The sequence below is a fragment of the Danio aesculapii genome, chromosome 15 (genome assembly GCF_903798145.1).
Source record: "Danio aesculapii chromosome 15, fDanAes4.1, whole genome shotgun sequence".
In the NCBI taxonomy this organism is placed as follows: Eukaryota; Metazoa; Chordata; class Actinopteri; order Cypriniformes; family Danionidae; genus Danio; species Danio aesculapii.
Genome location: NC_079449.1, coordinates 44,247,063 through 44,265,914, shown reverse-complemented (window position 1 = coordinate 44,265,914; position 18,852 = coordinate 44,247,063). Strand labels below are relative to the sequence as shown.

At 36.6% G+C, this 18,852-nt stretch overlaps 1 protein-coding gene across 4 annotated transcripts in view; it reads left to right on the top strand.

Annotated features, from left to right (window-relative positions):
- dock10 (dedicator of cytokinesis 10) overlaps positions 1–18,852 on the top strand; it is a 167,497-nt gene that overhangs the window by 23,879 nt on the left and 124,766 nt on the right. For 3 of the 4 annotated variants that reach the window (XM_056473285.1, XM_056473284.1, XM_056473281.1), the window contains exon 1: positions 11,105–11,518. The exons of the other annotated variant lie outside the window; for it this stretch is intronic. In XM_056473285.1, coding sequence (XP_056329260.1) covers positions 11,363–11,518 — 156 coding nt within the window. In that variant the 5' untranslated portion in view covers positions 11,105–11,362. Of the gene's footprint in view, positions 1–11,104; positions 11,519–18,852 lie in introns of those variants that run through there. 4 annotated transcript variants of the gene reach the window in all.

The window sequence follows — 18,852 nt, the reverse complement described above, 5'->3', positions numbered from 1 at the left end:
GTTTTTGTTTTCTTACCTGAGAAACGTCCACGGGACTACGTTCTCAGAATGAGCCTGGGTTGCATATAAAGGTTGAACAGGAGAGGTGCCAGAATTGAGCCTTGTGGGACTCCACATGACATAGTGTCCACCTCGATCAATGGCCACCTATACTGACATAGTAACCTCGCATTTCAGCATGCACTGTAGCGAGAAATGTCTCCCCATTGTTGAAATTCAGATGCTGATTCCTCACGTCTTCATTTGTGAAGTGTTTCCGTTGTTTAAAATCCTGATGAAAGCAATTCTGGGTCTCATGCTGACTAGAACCACATAATTACTGTGATCAGTGAAGTTAAATCAACACCACAGTGGCGTCGTAATTAAAGGTTAAAATCACTGCCAACATCGGTGAAGCAATCTATTGCATAATGTTTCAGTTTGATCATTTTAACTCTAGTTTTCCATGTCATAACTAGGGCCACACGGTATCTGCGGACATTTTTTGCTATCTCTGCGGAGAATTTTGCTAAAAATCTGCGGATTTCTGCTGAGTTATTTTGGGAGTATCTTAACTAAAACATTAATATGTGAAATAAAAAATAATATCTTTTTAACTTGTATTTAATGTTTAAAAGGCAAATCCAATTAGATTCACTTTATTTAGTAAACAGAGCAAGTCTCTCATATAATATTTCTACTAAAAGACAGAAAACATTACTGTACAAACTGCATTGTAAATAAATCAAACGAACACACTCATATTAGTCAATAATATTACTGAAATTATTAAAAAAACTGAATAAATAAAGATTTACTCACATTTACACAAGTAAATAAACAGAAATAATGATGGGCTAAAAATCTGTGGAAATCTGCGCGCCCATATTCCGTGTGGGCCTAGTCATAACACTAGGCATGGGCGATAACCAGTTTCAAGGTTTACCGTGGTTTGGAACAGTCAAAACTTTAAAGCCACAACATTTTACTGAAATACCGTTCCTAAGGCATATGTAAGGTTTTTTTTATGTGTTTTTCATGTGTTTAAAGAAAACACGTGTAAAATGGGGGATATGTCATTTCAGCAATGTGCACAACATATCTGCAACAGTCACATCGCAGGATTCGCAATATTGAGTCTGAATTTTAGTTGACCAGGAGCCACAAATCACACGGCAAATGAATCCATTTCATACTTAGAGTTTTTCTCTTGTTTCTAGTCCAAATATCAAAAACTTCTTAAATCAAGAAGCATTTTCTAGACAAGCAAATAAATATTGTTTCAAGAGTTCCCACTTAGATTTGCTTGGCGTATAAAGCAGGTTTGGCATGCTGTCCCTGAGAACCCTGAGCTCGGAGATATTTGAGCCCAGGGCTCCCGTCCGGTCGATAAGCATATCAGGAGATCCGAGATCAGATAGGTCTCGAGAGCTCCCCCTTTAGAAAAGGGAGGAAAAGGAGGAGATGGGGTGGAAGGGGGGATTCTTCCAAACGAAGATAGAAACAGTAGGGAGAAAATGATCCATTTATAGTAGACTAGGATCACTCTGATTGGATTATTACTGATTACAGATGAGTGGCCAGACGTGCTCAATCATATCACGTGCTCCTCTCCAAATTAGTTTATGAAACTTCACTTGGTTTTCAGAAATAGGGCGAAATTGAAAGACATTTTCCTTAAAACAAGATTATTTTGCTTACCTCAATGGCAGATTATTTAGCTTGTCTTAAGTGAAACAAACTTAATTTTCTGATTTTTTTTACCTGTCTACAAAAATTACAATTAAAATTTTGTACACACAGTTGAAGTCAGAATTATTAGCCCCACTTTATTTTTTTCAATTTCTTTTATCTTTGCTATGATGACAGCACATAATATTAGACTAGATATTCTTCAAGACACTAGTGTTCAGCTTAAAGTGACATTTAAAGGCTTAACTAGGTTAATTAGGGTAAAGTTAGTGTAATTAGGCAAGTCATTGTATAACAGTGGTTTGTTCTGGAGACAATCCAAAACTAATATTGCTTAAAGGGGCTAATAATATTGACCTTAAAATGGGTTTAAAGAAATTAAAAACTGCTTTTATTCTAGCCGAAATAATACAAATAAGACTTTCTCCAGAAGAAAAAACATTATAGGAAATACTGTGAAAATTTCCTGAATCTGTTCAACATCATTTGGGAAATATTTAAAAACGAAAAAAAAATCACAGGATGGTGAATTATTCTGACTTCTACTGTTTATTGCTGTAAAACTAATATTGCCATATCAGATTTTTGCAATATGGTATAGAAGAGAGCATCAAAGGGCTGTTTTCTCAATGTCCGCTGGCACTGGCACTGCAGATGGAGGTGGACTGCAGACGCTGCATACTAGCGTCCCACTCAGAAATGCCCCTAGAGAATGCTGGAATTCATTCAAACAGCAGAGCCGGAGTGAAAGGCTATTAATACGCTGCACTGATGGCCTTTATGCTCCCCATCCCCCCCCAAAACCAGAAACATTTGTGGCCCAAATGTATACACTGTAAAAGTGATTAGTTGACTTGTCTTAAAAAAGGAAGTAAACCCATTGACTTATAATTATTAAGTAAACAAATTATGTAGGCGTCGCAGTGGCGCAGTAGGTAGTGCTGTCGCCTCACAGCAAGAAGGTCGCTGGTTCATGCCTCGGCTGGGTCAGTTGGCATTTCTGTGTGGAGTTTGCATGTTCTCCCTGCGTTCGCCTGGGTTTCCTCCGGGTGCTCCGGTTTTCCCCACAGTCTAAAGACATGCGGTACAGGTGAATTGGGTAGGCTAAATTGTCCATAGTGTATGAGTGTGAATGAGTGTGTGTGGATGTTTCCCAGAGATGGGTTGCGGCTTGAAGGGCATCCGTTGTGTAAAAACGTGCTGGATAAGTTGGCGGTTCATTCCGCCGTGGCGACCCCGGATTAATAAAGGGATTAAGCTGACAAGAAAATGAATGAATGAATAAACTAGGTGCAAGAAGGTCGTTTTTTTCTAGTCCCGGATGGGTCAGTTGGCGTTTCTGTGTGGAGTTTGCATGTTCTCCCTGAGTTGGCGTGGGTTTTCTCCGGGTGCTCCAGTTTCCCCCACAGTCCAAACACATGCGCTACAGGGGAATTGCACTATACGGTTCATTCCACTGTGGTGACCCCTGATAAATAAGGGACTAAGCCGAAGGAAATGAATGAATACAGTATTTTTGGGTTTTACAGTAAACAACTGGCAACTTGCCGTTTTTCTAGTTTGTTCGCTGTAAACTTAAACAGCTTATTACTGTAAAAAACGCATTTTATATTAAACGTTTAACCCATTAAACGCCACAGCAAAACCATGTATCGTCCACACATCACATCAAATCGGTTTTGCTATTAATGAGCGAAACTGACCAATTAAATGATGATTGGGTGTTAATGATGAATACCTGTTAACAAGCGAAATCAGTGACGCACAGAGAAGCGAGAACAGAAATAGAGAAACGCAACAACTACAGTTAAAGTCAGAGTTATTCGCCCTCCGGTGAGTTTTCTTTTTCAAATATTTCCCGAACGATGTTTAACAGATTCAGGAATTTCTCACAGTGTGGGGTCACCACACTGGAATGAACCGCCAACTATTCCAGCATATGTTTTACACAGCGGAGGCCCTTCCAGCTGCAACCCAGTACTGGGAAACACCCATACACACTAATTCACACTCAAACACTACGGCCAATTTAGTTTACCCAATTCCCCTATAGCGCATGTGTTTGGACTTGTTGGACTTGCAAACTCCACACAGAAATGCCAACTGACCCAGCTGGGACTCGAACCAGCGACCTTCTTGCTGTGAGGCCACAGTGCTAACCACTGAGCCACTGTGTCACCCGAAATAGGAATTATACAAAACAAAAACAAAAAAGAGGATGAGGGAAGGAAGAAGAAAATGGAAACTCAATGCTTATCTTCCTCTACTCCGTCATGTCTGAGGGCTATTAATGCTTCCCTGTGGAGGAATTAATAGTTTCCTTTTCTCAAAAAGAAAAAAAAAAACAGGAGGGGGAATGCTAGAGTGTGTGTGTGTGTGTGTGTGTGTGTGTGTGTGTGTGTGTGTGTGTGTGTGTGTGTGTGCGTGCGTGCGTGTGTGTGCGTGCGTGCGTGCGTGCGCGCGTGCGCGCGCGTGTGTGTGTGTGTGTGTGTGTGTGTGTGTCTGTGCATGTGTTTTTGTTACATGTCAGGACACAAATCTGTATAATGACATAGGTATGACACAGGTATTACAAAACGGAGGTGAAATATGAGGACGTTGGTGACGTCCTGATTTCTCAAAAAGCTTATAAATCCCACCGGATGAGTTTAATCAGGGTAAAGCTGCACACAGTCTCCTGTGATGGTTGGGTTTAGGGGTAGGGTGGGGTGAGGGCAATACAATATACGGTTTGGACAGTGTAAAATGAATGGAAGCCTATGTAATGTACCCACTTTTCACAAAAACAAATGTGTGTGCGTGTGTGTGTGTGTGTGTCTGAGAGCTGAGACTGCCCCCTGCAGGCTGATCATTGGCTTTTGTTGCTGAACTGATTTTATTTCTACATTTCTTTTGTGTGTGTGATTCTTGCCACTGTTGCTTTTGGCTTGCTTAGTTGGGGTCAACAGAGCTACTTTAAAGTGCACATGAAATTAAAACTCATTCATTTTCCTTCAGCTTAGTCCTTTATTTATCAGGGGTCGCCACAGCGGAATGAACCGCCAACTATTCCAGCAGATGTTTTACTCAGCGGATGCCCTTCCAGCCACAAACCAATACTGGGAAACTCCCATACACACTCTTAATCACACACACACACACACACACACACTCATACACTACAGCCAATGTAATTCATGCAGTTCCCTTAAAACCCACGTAAGACATAAGTTCTAAAATAAATAAACGTTTGTAAAATAAGTCAACTTTCAGTTTAGCATTATGGGTGTAATTTATTTCATTATTTATCTGCCCGCACTATTAATTATTTATATATTTATTTATTTATGCAGGAATTTGTGGATTTTGTATATATATTTGTTTATTTGTTTTCATATTTATTGTTTTATTTGAATTTATGGATTTGTTTACTCGTTTATTTATTTATTTGCGCCTTTATTTATTGTTTTTGCAGATTTTGTCCTCCATACTTATCACTGTCATTCTGTTGCACTGTGGAAACTTTTGCCACAAAAACAAATACCTCGTATATGTAAATATCCCTGGCAATAAAGCTCTTTCTTCTTCTTCTTCTTATTATTATTATTCATTCATTCATTTTCTTTTCAGCTTTATTAATCTGGGGTCGCCACAGCGGAGTGAACCTCCAACTTATTCAGCATGTTTTATGCAGCAGATACCCTTTCAGCCGCAACCCAATAGGAAACACCCATACACTCCTGCATCCACAAACATACACGATGGCCAATTTAGTTTATTCTATTCCTCTATAGCGCATGTGTTTGGACTATGGGGAAAACCCACACCAACACAGGGAGAACATGCAAACTCCACACAGAAACACCAACTGGCCCAGCCAGGGCTCGAACGAATGACCTTCTTGCTGTGAGGCGATCGTGCTACCCACTGCGCCACCTTGACGCCCTATAATAATATATTATTATTATTATTATTATTATTATTATTATTATTATTATTATTATCAATATTATTATTATTATCAATATTATTATTATTATTATTATTATTATTAATATTATTATTTTTATTATTATCATCAATATTATTATTATTATTATCAATATTATTATTATTAATATTATTAATATTATTATTATTATAATTATTATTATTATTATCATCAATATTATTATTATTATTATCAATATTATTATTATTATTATTATTATTATTATTAATATTATTATTTTTATTATTATCATCAATATTATTATTATTATTATCAATATTATTATTATTATTATTATTATTATTATTATTATTATTAATATTATTAATATTATTATTTTTATTATTATCATCAATATTATTATTATTATTATCAATATTATTATTATTATTATTATTATTATTATTATTATTATTATCAATATTATTATTTTTATCAATATTATTATTATTATTATTATTATTATTATTATTATTAATATTATTATTATAATTGTTATTATTATTATTATCAATGATATTATTATTATTATTATTATTATTATTATTATTGATATATATTGACTAATACTAACGCTTTAAAGTAAATAAGTTTCTCTTTAAAGACTATATTTTTCATTCATCCATTCATTTTCATTTCGGCTTAGTCCCTTTATTTACGGTGGCGCAGTAAGTAGCACAATCGCCTCACAGCAAGAAGGTCGCTGGTTCAAGCTCAGACTGGGTCAGTTGGCAATTCTGTGTGGAGTTTGCATGTTCTCCCTGTGTTGGCGTGGGTTTCCTCTGGGTGCTTCGGTTTCCCCCACAGTACAAACACATGCGCTATAGGTCAATTGGATTAATTAAATTGGCCTTAGTGTATGTGTGTGAATGAGAGTGTATGGGTGTTTTACAGTACTGGGTTGCAGCTGGAAGGGCATTTGCTGCATAAAACATATGCTGGAATAGTTGGCGGTTCATTTTGCTGTGGAAACCCCTGATCAATAAAGGGACTAAGCCAAAAAAAAAAAAGAATAAATGAATAAATGAATTAGGAGTCAACCGAATGCTGGTTTGCTTGAAAACTGGAAATGTGTGTGGTGTAGATGTACAGACACTAGATGGCACAAAAGAAGTCAAGTGAAAGTGAACTTTGAACCATTGCAGAGTACTTGGAGGAGCTTGACAAAATGCACTGTCAACTTTCTCTTTTACTTATATATATATATATATATATATATATATATATATATATATATATATATATATATATATGTGTGTTTGTGTGTGTGTGTGTGTGTGTGTGTGTGTGTGTGTGTGTGTGTGTGTGTGTGTGTGTGTGTGTGTGTGTGTGTGCGTGTGTGTGCGTGTCAAGGTTTGTGTTTCTCAGAAGTTTGCTGTAGGTGTGTAATATCCTGTGTGTTTTGAGGTTTTACTCAGAAATAACCTCACACCCAAACTATCTAAACACCTTTCGACTCATCTGTGAGCAAAAGCATTAACGTGTTAAGTGCACAAATGTGCTTTTTATGGCACTTACAGCACTCTTGTATGTGTGGTATTAAGAGGATTAAAAGTAGAGTACAAAACTGCCCAAATTCTGCCTAAAGCTGCCAAAAATAGTGTAATTTAGCTCATTTTTAATAAAACTCTAAAATAATAGTGTTGTTTCTGATGCAGATACTTTTATTAAGTCTGTGTATTACCAAATGAGTCATTTTTAAATATTATTTTGACTTTTTTTTGTCGTTTCTAGTCCAAATAACTCAAAATTCTTAAATCAAGACGCATTTTCTAGACAAGCAAAACATATTGTCTTGTTTTAAGACATAATAATCCATTATAAAGTGAGTTTTTCCTTAAAACAAGTTAAATAATCTGCCAACGGGGTAAGGAAAGTAATCTTGTCTGTCCTTTTGACATGAGATTATTTCACTTACCCTATTGGCAGATTATTTAGCTTGTTTTAATGCAAATCTTCCTTAATTTTGGCTCATTATTTCTTAAAACAAGACAGTATGATTTGCTTGTATAGAAAATGCTTCTTGATTTAAGAATTTTTAGATATTTGGATCAGATATAGTGGCGACATGGTGGCTTAATGGTTAGCCCTGCCACCTCACAGCAAGAAGGTCGCTGGTGCGAGTCCCGGCTGGTCCAGTTGGCGTTTCTGTGTGGAGTTTGCATGTTCTCCCCATGTTGGCGAGGGCTTCCCCCGGGTGCTCCGGTTTCCGCCTTAAAAGAAATGCATTCAGGGTTATTGGATGTACAACAGCAGGTTATTTTTGTAACGGCACTGAACACTCATGGGGAGGGGCTGCTGTGAATCTGAAGTTGTGGCTCTGGTATGACTCAGATAGTTCAGGATAGTTCAAATCTAAATCTAAAAAGAGCTAGTGCTTAATGTGGTATTGGAGGACAGCTCCAACCTATAGATGCTTAAAAGTTCAGAGTACCAAATGCTGGTGAACTTGATGTGGAAAGAAACGTGTACAGTTGAAGTCAGAATTACTAGTTAAATGGATAGAAGATTTTTTTCAACACATTTCTAAACATAATAGTTTTAATAACTCATGCAAATTAAGCAACCCAGGCCCATTCTGAAAACGTAGTCCCGAGGACGTTTCTGGTGACCGCGAATTATGTAGCCGGAGGTACGTATGGCTGCATTTAGTTTTTTAGGCGAACGCTGCGGGGCGGTATGACACCGTTCCTTTTAGCGCTCGCCAGCTGACCGCTTGCCTTCATGTGAAGGGCTTTCCCGCCGCAACCAGTTTGTCCGGTTAGCTCGTCTTGTGCGTCGGCGGACTCGAGGTGCAGAGAGGAGCTGACCACGACAAGCGGGTTCAAGTCCGGGGAAGAGCGGTTCCAGAAATCAGGTAAGACTAAAACAGAATCCAAGAAATAAAGCGAAGAGGTTCATAATGTGGTGAGAATGTGGTAAAATCCGAAAACGTGGTACAAAAATAAAATCGGACGAGGGCTTTTCTTTTTCCGGATGGCTTTTGTAAATTGTTGGTTGGTTTTAGGGCGGGCGGGTCAATCGGTAAAATTGGTTGGGTTCGGGGAAGGAGGAGGGTGGGTCGGTCGGTCGGCCGGCCGATTGGCCAGTCGCCCAGTCAATCATTCAGCCAGTCGGACAGACAGACGTTCGTTCGACAGTGGCCTCTGGTGGGTTCACGCGAGAACAGCGCAGGCACGAACGGCACTCGCAGGAGACGTCCGAGAAGCGAAAAAGGTGCACACAGCGGCCTCTCGCGGATTCGCGAAAACCAAAAACTGCAAAAATACGTACCTCGAGGGAAATTAAGCCTCAAAATCACCCCAGAGTGGATGAAAATACAACAAACAGAATACAATTCAATAATTAGCAAGGTAACAAAAGGTATTGAGAGCGAAGAGTTTAATAAAAGACAGTTTGTGCGGATGAGGCTTTTAATTATTTTAAAGGGCACATAGGTTACCCCTTTTTTCATATTTAATATAAGTCTTTTGTGTCTCCAGAATGTGTCTGTAAAGTTTCAGCTCAAAACACCCATCAGATTATTCATTATAGCTGTTTGAAGTGTCTGTATTATAGCTGGAAAAAAGGTTTTGCTGTTTTTTGTACTGGGCCTTTAAGGCTAGTCCTCCCCGCCCACCGTTCCCATGTGCTTGTCAGCAATCGCCGCCCTCGGCTGCCTCAGGAAGCAGATCTCACGTAACGTGTGTGAGAAATACTACAGTAAGAACTTTAACAATCAGTATTTGATGCATTTTTTGTGGAGTTGCAACAATGAGTCACACACAATGTCATTACAAAGTTCACACACACACAGCGAGGACACACACAAATAGTGCAGACACATATACACACATAGCGCAGACACACACACACACATACCACAGACACACACACTCATAGCGCAGACACACACACACAGAGAGAGAGAGACAGCGCGTTAAGCGTGGCACTCGTTTTGCACACATATGTGACATGGTACTGGCAATATCCACTGCTGTATGGATATCTCTTATATTAATGTACAAAATAAACCTGATTTAACGCCCACAAACCGGGATTGAAGCGTCTTCCTTTATAATTGTTCTGACACGCGGCTGTGCTGATGAAGTAAAGCTAAGCTAAATCGCTGTAATTCATTACACACATGCTCTGTTTTAAAACATTTTAAACTTGTGAAACTCACTCTTGATCACATTTGATGATGATTGATGATCCTAGCGAACTGAACAGATCTTTTATTTACGGTTGCTTTGCGCTCGTCCTCTCTTGATGATATGATTATACACGTGACTATTGAGACATGTTAATGCGCGCAGCTGTCAATCAATATTGGTGGGCGGGGGGACCGCACTCCTATGTAAAGTTGCGGTCGATCTGAAAACCGCTCCAATTGGTCCACCGTTTTTGTTGTTAAATTTGAAAAAAAAGGACTGGGTGTGTTTATATCACTCCAATATGACAGTTTATACACTATACTTACACACATTTCTGTCCAAACAGCTTGAAAAGTAGATTTTTCTCCATAGGTGCCCTTTAAAGTTCTTTCAAACATTAATCATTAGTTTGATAGCATCATGTCATGTTGGGTTTGTGTATTGTTAAGATAAAAAAGAGAAATGCACTTATAATGCTCAATAGAAATGCGTACACAAGAAAGTCATCTGTAAGAAAGAGGACACAAATATTGAATACTAGCTGTTTTTACTGTATTTATCGTAATGTTCGGACCCAGTGTTTTAATTAGACAAACATAGGTGTATAATTAGGTGTATTTTTGGTCCTATACACCTTCCACAGAATATTAAAACACAATTGAAGTCAACATTATTTGCCCATCTGTGATATATATATATATATATATATATATATATATATATATATATATATATATATATATATATATATATATATATATATATATATATATATATATATATATATATATATATAATTTATTTATTTTTTTTCCCAAATGATGTTGAACAGTTTCAGGAATTTTTTACAGTATTACCTATAATATTTTTTCTTCTGAAGATAGTCTTATTTGTTTCATTTCGGCTAGAATAAAAGCAGTTTTTAACTTTTAAAACCCATTTTAAGGTCAATATTATTAGCCCCCTTAAGCAATATTTGTTGCAACAATGACTTGCCTAATTACCCTAACTTTACCCTAATTAACCTAGTTAAGCCTTTAAATGTCACTTTAAGCTGAATACTAGTATCTCGAGGAATATCTAGTCTAATATTATTGGAAGAAAACAAGTGGGACGGAAAAATGGGTATGTGTGGGACAGCGGGTCCAAGAGTAGACTGTGGGAGTGTGTCTACAGCCAGTGTGATTTTGGCCATTTTCCTGGTCAGCTGACGTAATAGGCGCATGCTGATTGGCTGATCCAGCTGTGCACAGCTGCAGCTGATCTGTGCACAGAGACAATGTTGTCAGTGTTTCCTGCTCTCCACTTCTCCAGAACGAGAGAGAAAGAGGGGCTTGGAGGACACTCACAGGATGTTTGAAGAAGTAAACCTGGCCAAACTGAACCATAAAAAGTTGATAGTTGGTGTCTAGATCATCAACATGATCTGGAGATTTCATTCGGATCCACTTTTGAAGCCTTTAAACATCTGTTCTGTTTTGATGAACCCCACATAAGGCCACTCAGAAGATTTCGAGGATTTTTTAGGGGGGAAAAAATGAATGTAGGCGGGACTTCCATGAAGATCTGAGCCGGATCGCCAGGCATGGGCTGTACCTCAAGTCTACTACAGGCTGTGAATTTTATAATGAGGAGAAACCATTCACGCGTCTTTTCTGACCAGCAGAAACAACATTTATTGGAAAGCGCACCGCTGGAGGAGGGCATGGTCATCTGTGAACCGCACAGCACTGTCATCATGGTAACCAGAGCTTCTTACCTTCCAGACTTGCAGAGATTTCAGCATTCAGTAAATATTACTACACTGAAAAAAAAGATAATTTTAGGCTAAGTTTGAACAAACACCAGTGCCGATATACAGAAACATCGCAATGCTACTCATGTGATATTGCGTTTATACAACAGTTCGAAGGCATAATCGTGTATATTAAAAAAAAAACTCAAACACGGCGAGTCTAAAAACCCTTTTATATTAGGAACTACTTTCTTTCGCCATTCATTCACAGCTGCAGCTGACGTCAGAACAGCAGAAGCCGTTACTAACTCACCAACGTCACTTTAGAGCTGGTGTTTGAATGATTCTCTAGCGTAATGTCTAAAATGATGACAAAACAGGTGATTTTTGCTCACATTTTAAGATTGTAAGGCTGAATGGCATGAAATGCCATCAGTCTACAGAGATTTTCCAGTATTTGTGCAATCGGGATTTCACAATAATTAACCCAGAAAAAGCCAAAGAAACACTAGCAGATTCTGTGGTATAAATACAGCACTACAACTAACAAAAGAGAGAGATCGACTTAGAATGTCAGTTCTGCTGTATGTTTGAAATTTACGCTAAGAAAATGCAGTTTTTTTGCCCTAAGCACTTATTATGTGGTCTCTGTCGCCATCTTGTGGAGGAATGTCAATCGTCACTTTCGTTGGTCTGCTCTAAGCGGCAACCTCCCGCTCTCCCTCGGGAAGCCAATACGGAAGTAGCTGAAACTGCAATTCATCAAAATTCCGCTAGTCCTGGCTCCATAATAGAGCAAATTGTAATTGAGCGCACTGTTAGAATGACCAACTTTACAGCAGAAATAAAGGTGTTTACAGCCTGGTACAAAGAACGATTTTGGTTCATATAGCTATTATTACCCTCCATGACAACTGTGAGGGGGGTGAATTTTTTTATAACTCATCCATTTCCTTTATATTAGGTTATATTAAGTTTGCATAATTAAGGGCGTGGCCACTTGAGTGACAGCTAGGTCTCGCTGGTCGCCGTCACTTCACCTCAGCTGAATCCGGCAGATTAGCCACTGATCGCGGCATATTCATCGTATTTTTCTTTTGTTTTATGTGGCTTTACACAGTCAGCTGCCTTTTGGACTTATTTCTTACAATTATCAGATGATATGGGATGCTGTGTGCATTTAATTGTGCTCACAAACCATTCATGTGGCCTCCGTTTCCCATGTGAGTAAAGTTATATACATATATAGTTATATACCATATATAGAATATAGTTGTATACCATCTCTATAAATGTATTTTTTTATTTAAGATCATTTATCATTAATATTTCTCTTTAGACCCGTAAAGCACTCCAGAATGTGACAGATTGATTAGCTGTAGGCTCTAGAACAGTCATCTGAAGCGTTATCATACAGTGTTATGCTGGAGGTTATCAATAGTCTTGCATGTACTAACACAGACTATATCTGAAGTGTTTGGACGTATTTCGCGTTTTCCTCCTGTAGAAAAACGTCATAAGAGCAATGTTTAGTGGCTCAATGTATTACTACAGTGTTTTTAAAAGTCTAAACACTTTATTGATATAGTGTACAGCCAAGCACATGTGGTCAGAACACAAACGAGTCGCAGGTAATAAAGTATCAAGCGTTTCTCCCAAAGTAAAGTCTGTCTGCCAGGTCTAAGCAAAGTGCCAGCAGGTGTCTGTAGCTCCGCTCACTCTCCGCCTCTTGCCCTTGTTTGGTATCCCGCCGTGGGTGCGATGACGCGCGAACAAAATGGCGACGGTTGGCCGAGCCTACTTGTAGCTTCTTTTGCGCTCTTCAGAAACCTATGGGTGACGTCACGAATACTACGTCCATATATTTTACAGTCTATGGTCTGCTCAGTATGACAGGCTGATGGCAGCCGATGCACTGACTTCGATGCTCCGAAATGATAAATATTTAAAATAGGCACTGTCCTTTTAAATAAACTGCAATGTTGCAATCTAAACAACTACATCCTCGTCTAAAAAAAAGCCTCAAATGTACATTATGTCGTCCAACAGCTGCAATATTTGTCAAACTGTGGAGTGTCCTCTGCTTGTTGCTGTATCTAGGCGAAGTAATACACAAGGGTGAAGGGTTAAGAGGCTGGACGAGTGCTGTTATTTGCAGAATATCGCATGGCTATCAGCCAATCAGATTCAAGAACCAGACAGAACTGTTGCGTATATATACTGTTGTATACTTTTGAGTATGACATACCAAAAATGAATTATATTTCTATAGATCAGAATCTAGAATAAGTGTCCGTAATAAGGTTGCTCTCGGCGGGGCTTTTTGGGGGCTGAAAATCCCATCTCTGAAATCATTGTAACACATTTCCAGGTAGACACTGTCCTTAAAATAGCCTGCATATTTGATGTCTAAAAAGCTACATTCTCACCTAAAATAGCCTGAGTAATATATTATGTGGCAGCTTTTTTTTAATGTACAGTGTTCATCCATCTGACAAGGATTTAGTTGGGAGTCTGTGAGGGATAGTAAATGCAGCAGGGCTCTATCCTGGGTCCAGTCATGTTTCTGACCGAGCTGACAGGCAGAGAGAGGAAGAAGCGGTGCAGCAGGCACACCCATGGGAAATTGAACTCGGGGAAAAATGCCGGGATCTTTGGGAAAAGCCAAGCAACAGCTGTGCTTATGTCCTCCCGTCAATGAGAGACAGTTCTCAGATCTCTGATTGAGACAATGAAAGTGACTTATGTCATTTCGTTTAGTATGCTGAAGTTGACTTACTCATTCTCACTGTAATGAGTGCAGGTCAACCGCTGCAGTGATTTTCTTCATGTAGGTCAACACAAAGAAAGAGAGAGAGAGAGAGAGAGAGAGAGAGAGAGAAAACAAGCATCTGGAGTTACTTATGCCTTCATTCATTTAATTCATTGTGCTTTTCTTGTGCTCCAACTCAGTTCTTTTAAATAAGCATTTAGAAAAGGCCGTTTGTTTCAGTCTGTGAGCTCCGATATAAATGAACTTTCCAATAAAGGGAGGAGGGGTCACCCAAAATGGCAATTTACTTACTGTTTACTCACTTCAAGTGTTCCAAAACCTTTTTCTTTCCTTCTTCTTTTCTTTCTTTCTTTCTTTCTTTCTTTCTTTCTTTCTTTCTTCTTTCTTTCTTTCTTTTCTTTCTTCTTTCTTTCTTTCTTTCTTTCTTTCTTTCTTTCTTTTATTTTTATCTTTTTTCTTTCTTTCTTTCTTTTTTTCTTTCTTTGTTTTTATCTTTTTTTCTTTCTTTCCTTCTTTTTTCTTTCTTTTGTTTTATCTTTTTTCTTTTTTTCTTTCTTTCCTTCTTTTTTTCTTTCTTTCTTTTGTTTTTATCTTTTTTTCTTTCTTTCTTTCTTTCTTTCTTTCTTTCTTTCTTTCTTTCTTTCTTTCTTTCTTTCTTTCTTTCTTTCTTTCTTTTGTTTTTATCTTTTTTTCTTTCTTTCTTTCTTTCTTTCTTTCCTTCTTTTTTCTTTCTTTCTTTTTGTTTTTATCTTTCTTTCTTTCTTTCTTTCTTTCTTTCTTTCTTTCTTTATTTCTTTCTTTTTTTCTTTTGTTTTTATCTTTCTTTCTTTCTTTCTTTCTTTCTTTCTTTCTTTCTTTTTTCTTTCTTTCTTTTGTTTTTATCTTTCTTTCTTTCTTTCTTTCTTTCTTTCTTTCTTTTTTTTTTCTTCGTTTTTATCTTTTTTTCTTTCTTCTTTCTTTCTTTCTTTCTTCTTTCTTTCTTTCTTTCTTTCTTTTGTTTTTATCTTTCTTTCTTTCTTTCTTTCTTTCTTTCTTTCTTTCTTTCTTTCTTTCTTTCTTTCGTTTTTATCTTTTTTTCTTTTCTTTCTTTCTTTCTTTCTTTCTTTCTTTCTTTCTTTCTTTTTTTTGTTTTTATCTTTTTTTCTTTCTTTCCTTCTGTTTTTCTTTCTTTTGTTTTTATCTATTTTTCTTTCTTTCCTTCTTTTTTCTTTCTTTCTTTTGTTTTTATATTTTTTCCTTCTTTTCTTCTTTCTTTCTTCTTTTTTTTCTTTCTTTCTTTTGTTTTTATCTTTTTTCTTCTTCTTTTTTTTTCTTTCTTTTTTTTTTTTTTTTTCTTTTTTTTTCTTTCTTTCTCTTTCTTTTGTTTTTATCTTTTTTTCTTTCTTTCCTTCTTTTTTCTTTCTTTGTTTTTATATTTTTTCCTTCTTTTCTTCTTTCTTTCTTTCTTTCTTTCTTTGTTTTTATCTTTTTTTTCTTTCTTTCTTTTGTTGTTATCTTTTTTCTTTGTTTCCTTCTTTTTTCTTTCTTTCTTTTCTCCTTTTTTCTTTCTTTTCTCCTTTTTTATTTCTTTTGTTTTTATCTTTTTTTTCTTTCTTTCCTTCTTCTTTTCTTTCTTTTGTTTTTATCTTTTTTTTCTTTCTTTCCTTCTTCTTTTCTTTCTTTTGTTTTTATCTTTTTTTTCTTTCTTTCCTTCTTCTTTTCTTTCTTTTGTTTTTATCTTTTTTTTTCTTTCTTTCCTTCTTCTTTCTTTCTTTTGTTTTTACCTTTTTTTCTTTCTTTCCTTCTTCTTTTCTTTCTTTTGTTTTTATCTTTTTTTCTTTCTTTCCTTCTTTTTTTTCTTTCTTTTGTTTTTATCTTTTTTTCTTTCTTTCCTTTTTTCTGTCTTTCTTTCTTTCTTCCTTTCTTTCTCTGGCAAACAAATAAATACTGATTATATTTATAGTTAAAAATTGTACGTGAATTTTCTAACTTTAGATCAGAACACAGCTGGAACACTTTGGCTTAGCTTTTAATGTAATATTAATGTAATAATAATAAAAAGCCTTAATAATAAAGTTGTGAACAAAGTAAAAATCTGTTCTCTTTTAACCTCATTTACAGTTAAAGTCAGAATTATTCGCCCTCCTGTGATTTTGTATTTCTTTGTCAAATATTTCCCAAATGATGTTGAAATTTTTCACAGTATTTGCTATAATATTTTTTCTTCTGGAAAAAGTCTTATTTGTTTTATTTAGGCTAGAATAAAAGCAGTTTTTAAATTAAATCAAACCCATTTTAAGGTCAATATTATTCAGCCCCTAAATCAATATTAGTTTTGGATTGTCTCCAGAACAAACCACTGTTATACAATGACTTGCCTAATTACCCTAACTTTACCCTAATTAACCTAGTTAAGCCTTTAAATGTCTCTTTAAGCTGAATACTAGTGTCTTGAAGAATATCTAGTCAAATATTATGTGCTGTGATCATGGCAAAGAGAAAAGCAAAAAAACATACAGGTAGACTAATAATTCTGACTTCAACTGTATTTAGTATTTGCTGTTCGACCTCTCAGGCCTTTTTTCCATGTCAATATGTATGATCCAGTAATTGCCAATATCATGTATTGATTATATTATCTGTTCTCTTAAAGCAGCAAACACAAAGTCAACTAAAAGTGTGGAAAGTTAGTGGAAACTGATTTAAGAATGTACTCAAGCGATGTTCAGGGCATAAAGCAAATGTGCACATTCTTCAAATCTGAGTCTGAATCATTTGCAGAAGTGTGATTATAAATACCGCCAGGACCCGTCCATAAATGACTCTTCCTGTTTGACGTGATGCCCAAGAGTCCTGTTTGTTTCTTTGTTTGTTTCAAGTAAACGCTTTTAAACATGAGAAGGGGCCATTACTGGTGTAGTTTTATCTTGTAAAATAAATGTTGGAATTATCTTAAGTTTGTGTTAACCACACATTGAACAAAAACCCATTTTAATAAGGGATGACTTCAGGAAACGGAAACAGAAGTTGGATATGGAGTAGGGTTGGGCCGACAGACGATGCCATCGTCCATCGCCGATTATTGCACATGCCAGCTGTCCTCCATTACACACTATACTACAATATGCTTTCTTTAAAAATAGTTGTAAATAATACACTAATACACTTTAGTATGGTTTAAAAGCTTTTACCTATGAATTACTTTTGCTTTTTAGTTGAAATAATCGCTGATTAAACGCTGTTATCTGCAAACCCCGTGCCACAGACTTTCCAGTGAATGGCTTTAGTTATTTTCATAGTAGACTTGAAGCCACTGAAAGTCTTTTATCCACTCTTGGAAAAGTGTAAATGGTGGATTAACATTCAGCACATGATCACTAATAAGATGTGCCATTATTAGTAACTTTAGGTGGTTTCTTCAGCGCTTTACGTTTTCACGGTTGTAGCTTCTGTCATCTGAAGGCAGGAGACATTGACTGATTGATTGACAGCTGATATTAACCAATCCATTCGCGTTCAGTTCTAGAGCAAAGGGCCAATAAGAAGAGCACAAAGGCGGGGCAAGCATTGCAGGCTTTTTTACTTCAGCAAGTTCACATAACTGTTTTAATCTGTCCCTGATGTTTCCTAAATCCGAGCACGAGGTGAGGATATTGCAGTGAAAACAGGCTGCACAACAACAATTTATGCACTCGCCCAAATGCTTCCAAATGCTTTTAAACATTACTGGCTATGCTGTTGCATGTTGTTGTATTTTGAACTATAGTTGTATTTGCACTGTCTGGAGCCATCACCTAAGCTTTTCACTCATCACAGCACACGTGCTGCTGATGATGTGACAATAAAAGTGATTTGATTTGATTTGATTTGAAATATATTTTTAGGTCGCATTGATAAAATTTCGAGCGCATAGGTAACACTTTAAAATATTGATTCATTAGTTAATGAATTTACTAACATGAACAAACAATTAGTAATACATTTATTATGGTACATGTTCATCTTTGTATACTTTATTTAAGATAATGCCATGTTCATGTTAACTCTCAGTGCATTAACTAATGTTTACAAGCACAACTTTGAATTTTAATAATGCGTTAGTACATGTTGAAGTATGATTAATAAATTCTTTACAAGATTATGAATTAAATAAAAACACTAACTATATATAGGGGTGATACAGTGGCTCAGTGGTTAGCACTGTCCCAAGAAGGTCGCCGGTTCGAGTCCTGGCTGGGCCAGTTGGCATTTCTGAGTTTGCATGTTCTCCCCGGAGTGGCGTGGGTTTCCTCCGGGTGCTCCTGTTTCCCCCACAGTCCAAACACATGCGTTACAGGGGAATTGATGAACTAAATTGGCTGTAGTGCTTGAGTGTGTGTGAATAAGAGGGTGTTTCCCAGTACTTTCCCAATACAACTTACAAGATAAATATAGTCAGATAAAACGTGAAGTATTAATTTTTTATGAGAAGATAATTGCTAAAACGTTGAACACTGTGCATATAGTATTGAGTTGCAATATAACATTATTATATTACTTAATAGACCATTATTCCAGAATAGTCCAGACTGCTGAACGAATCACTGGC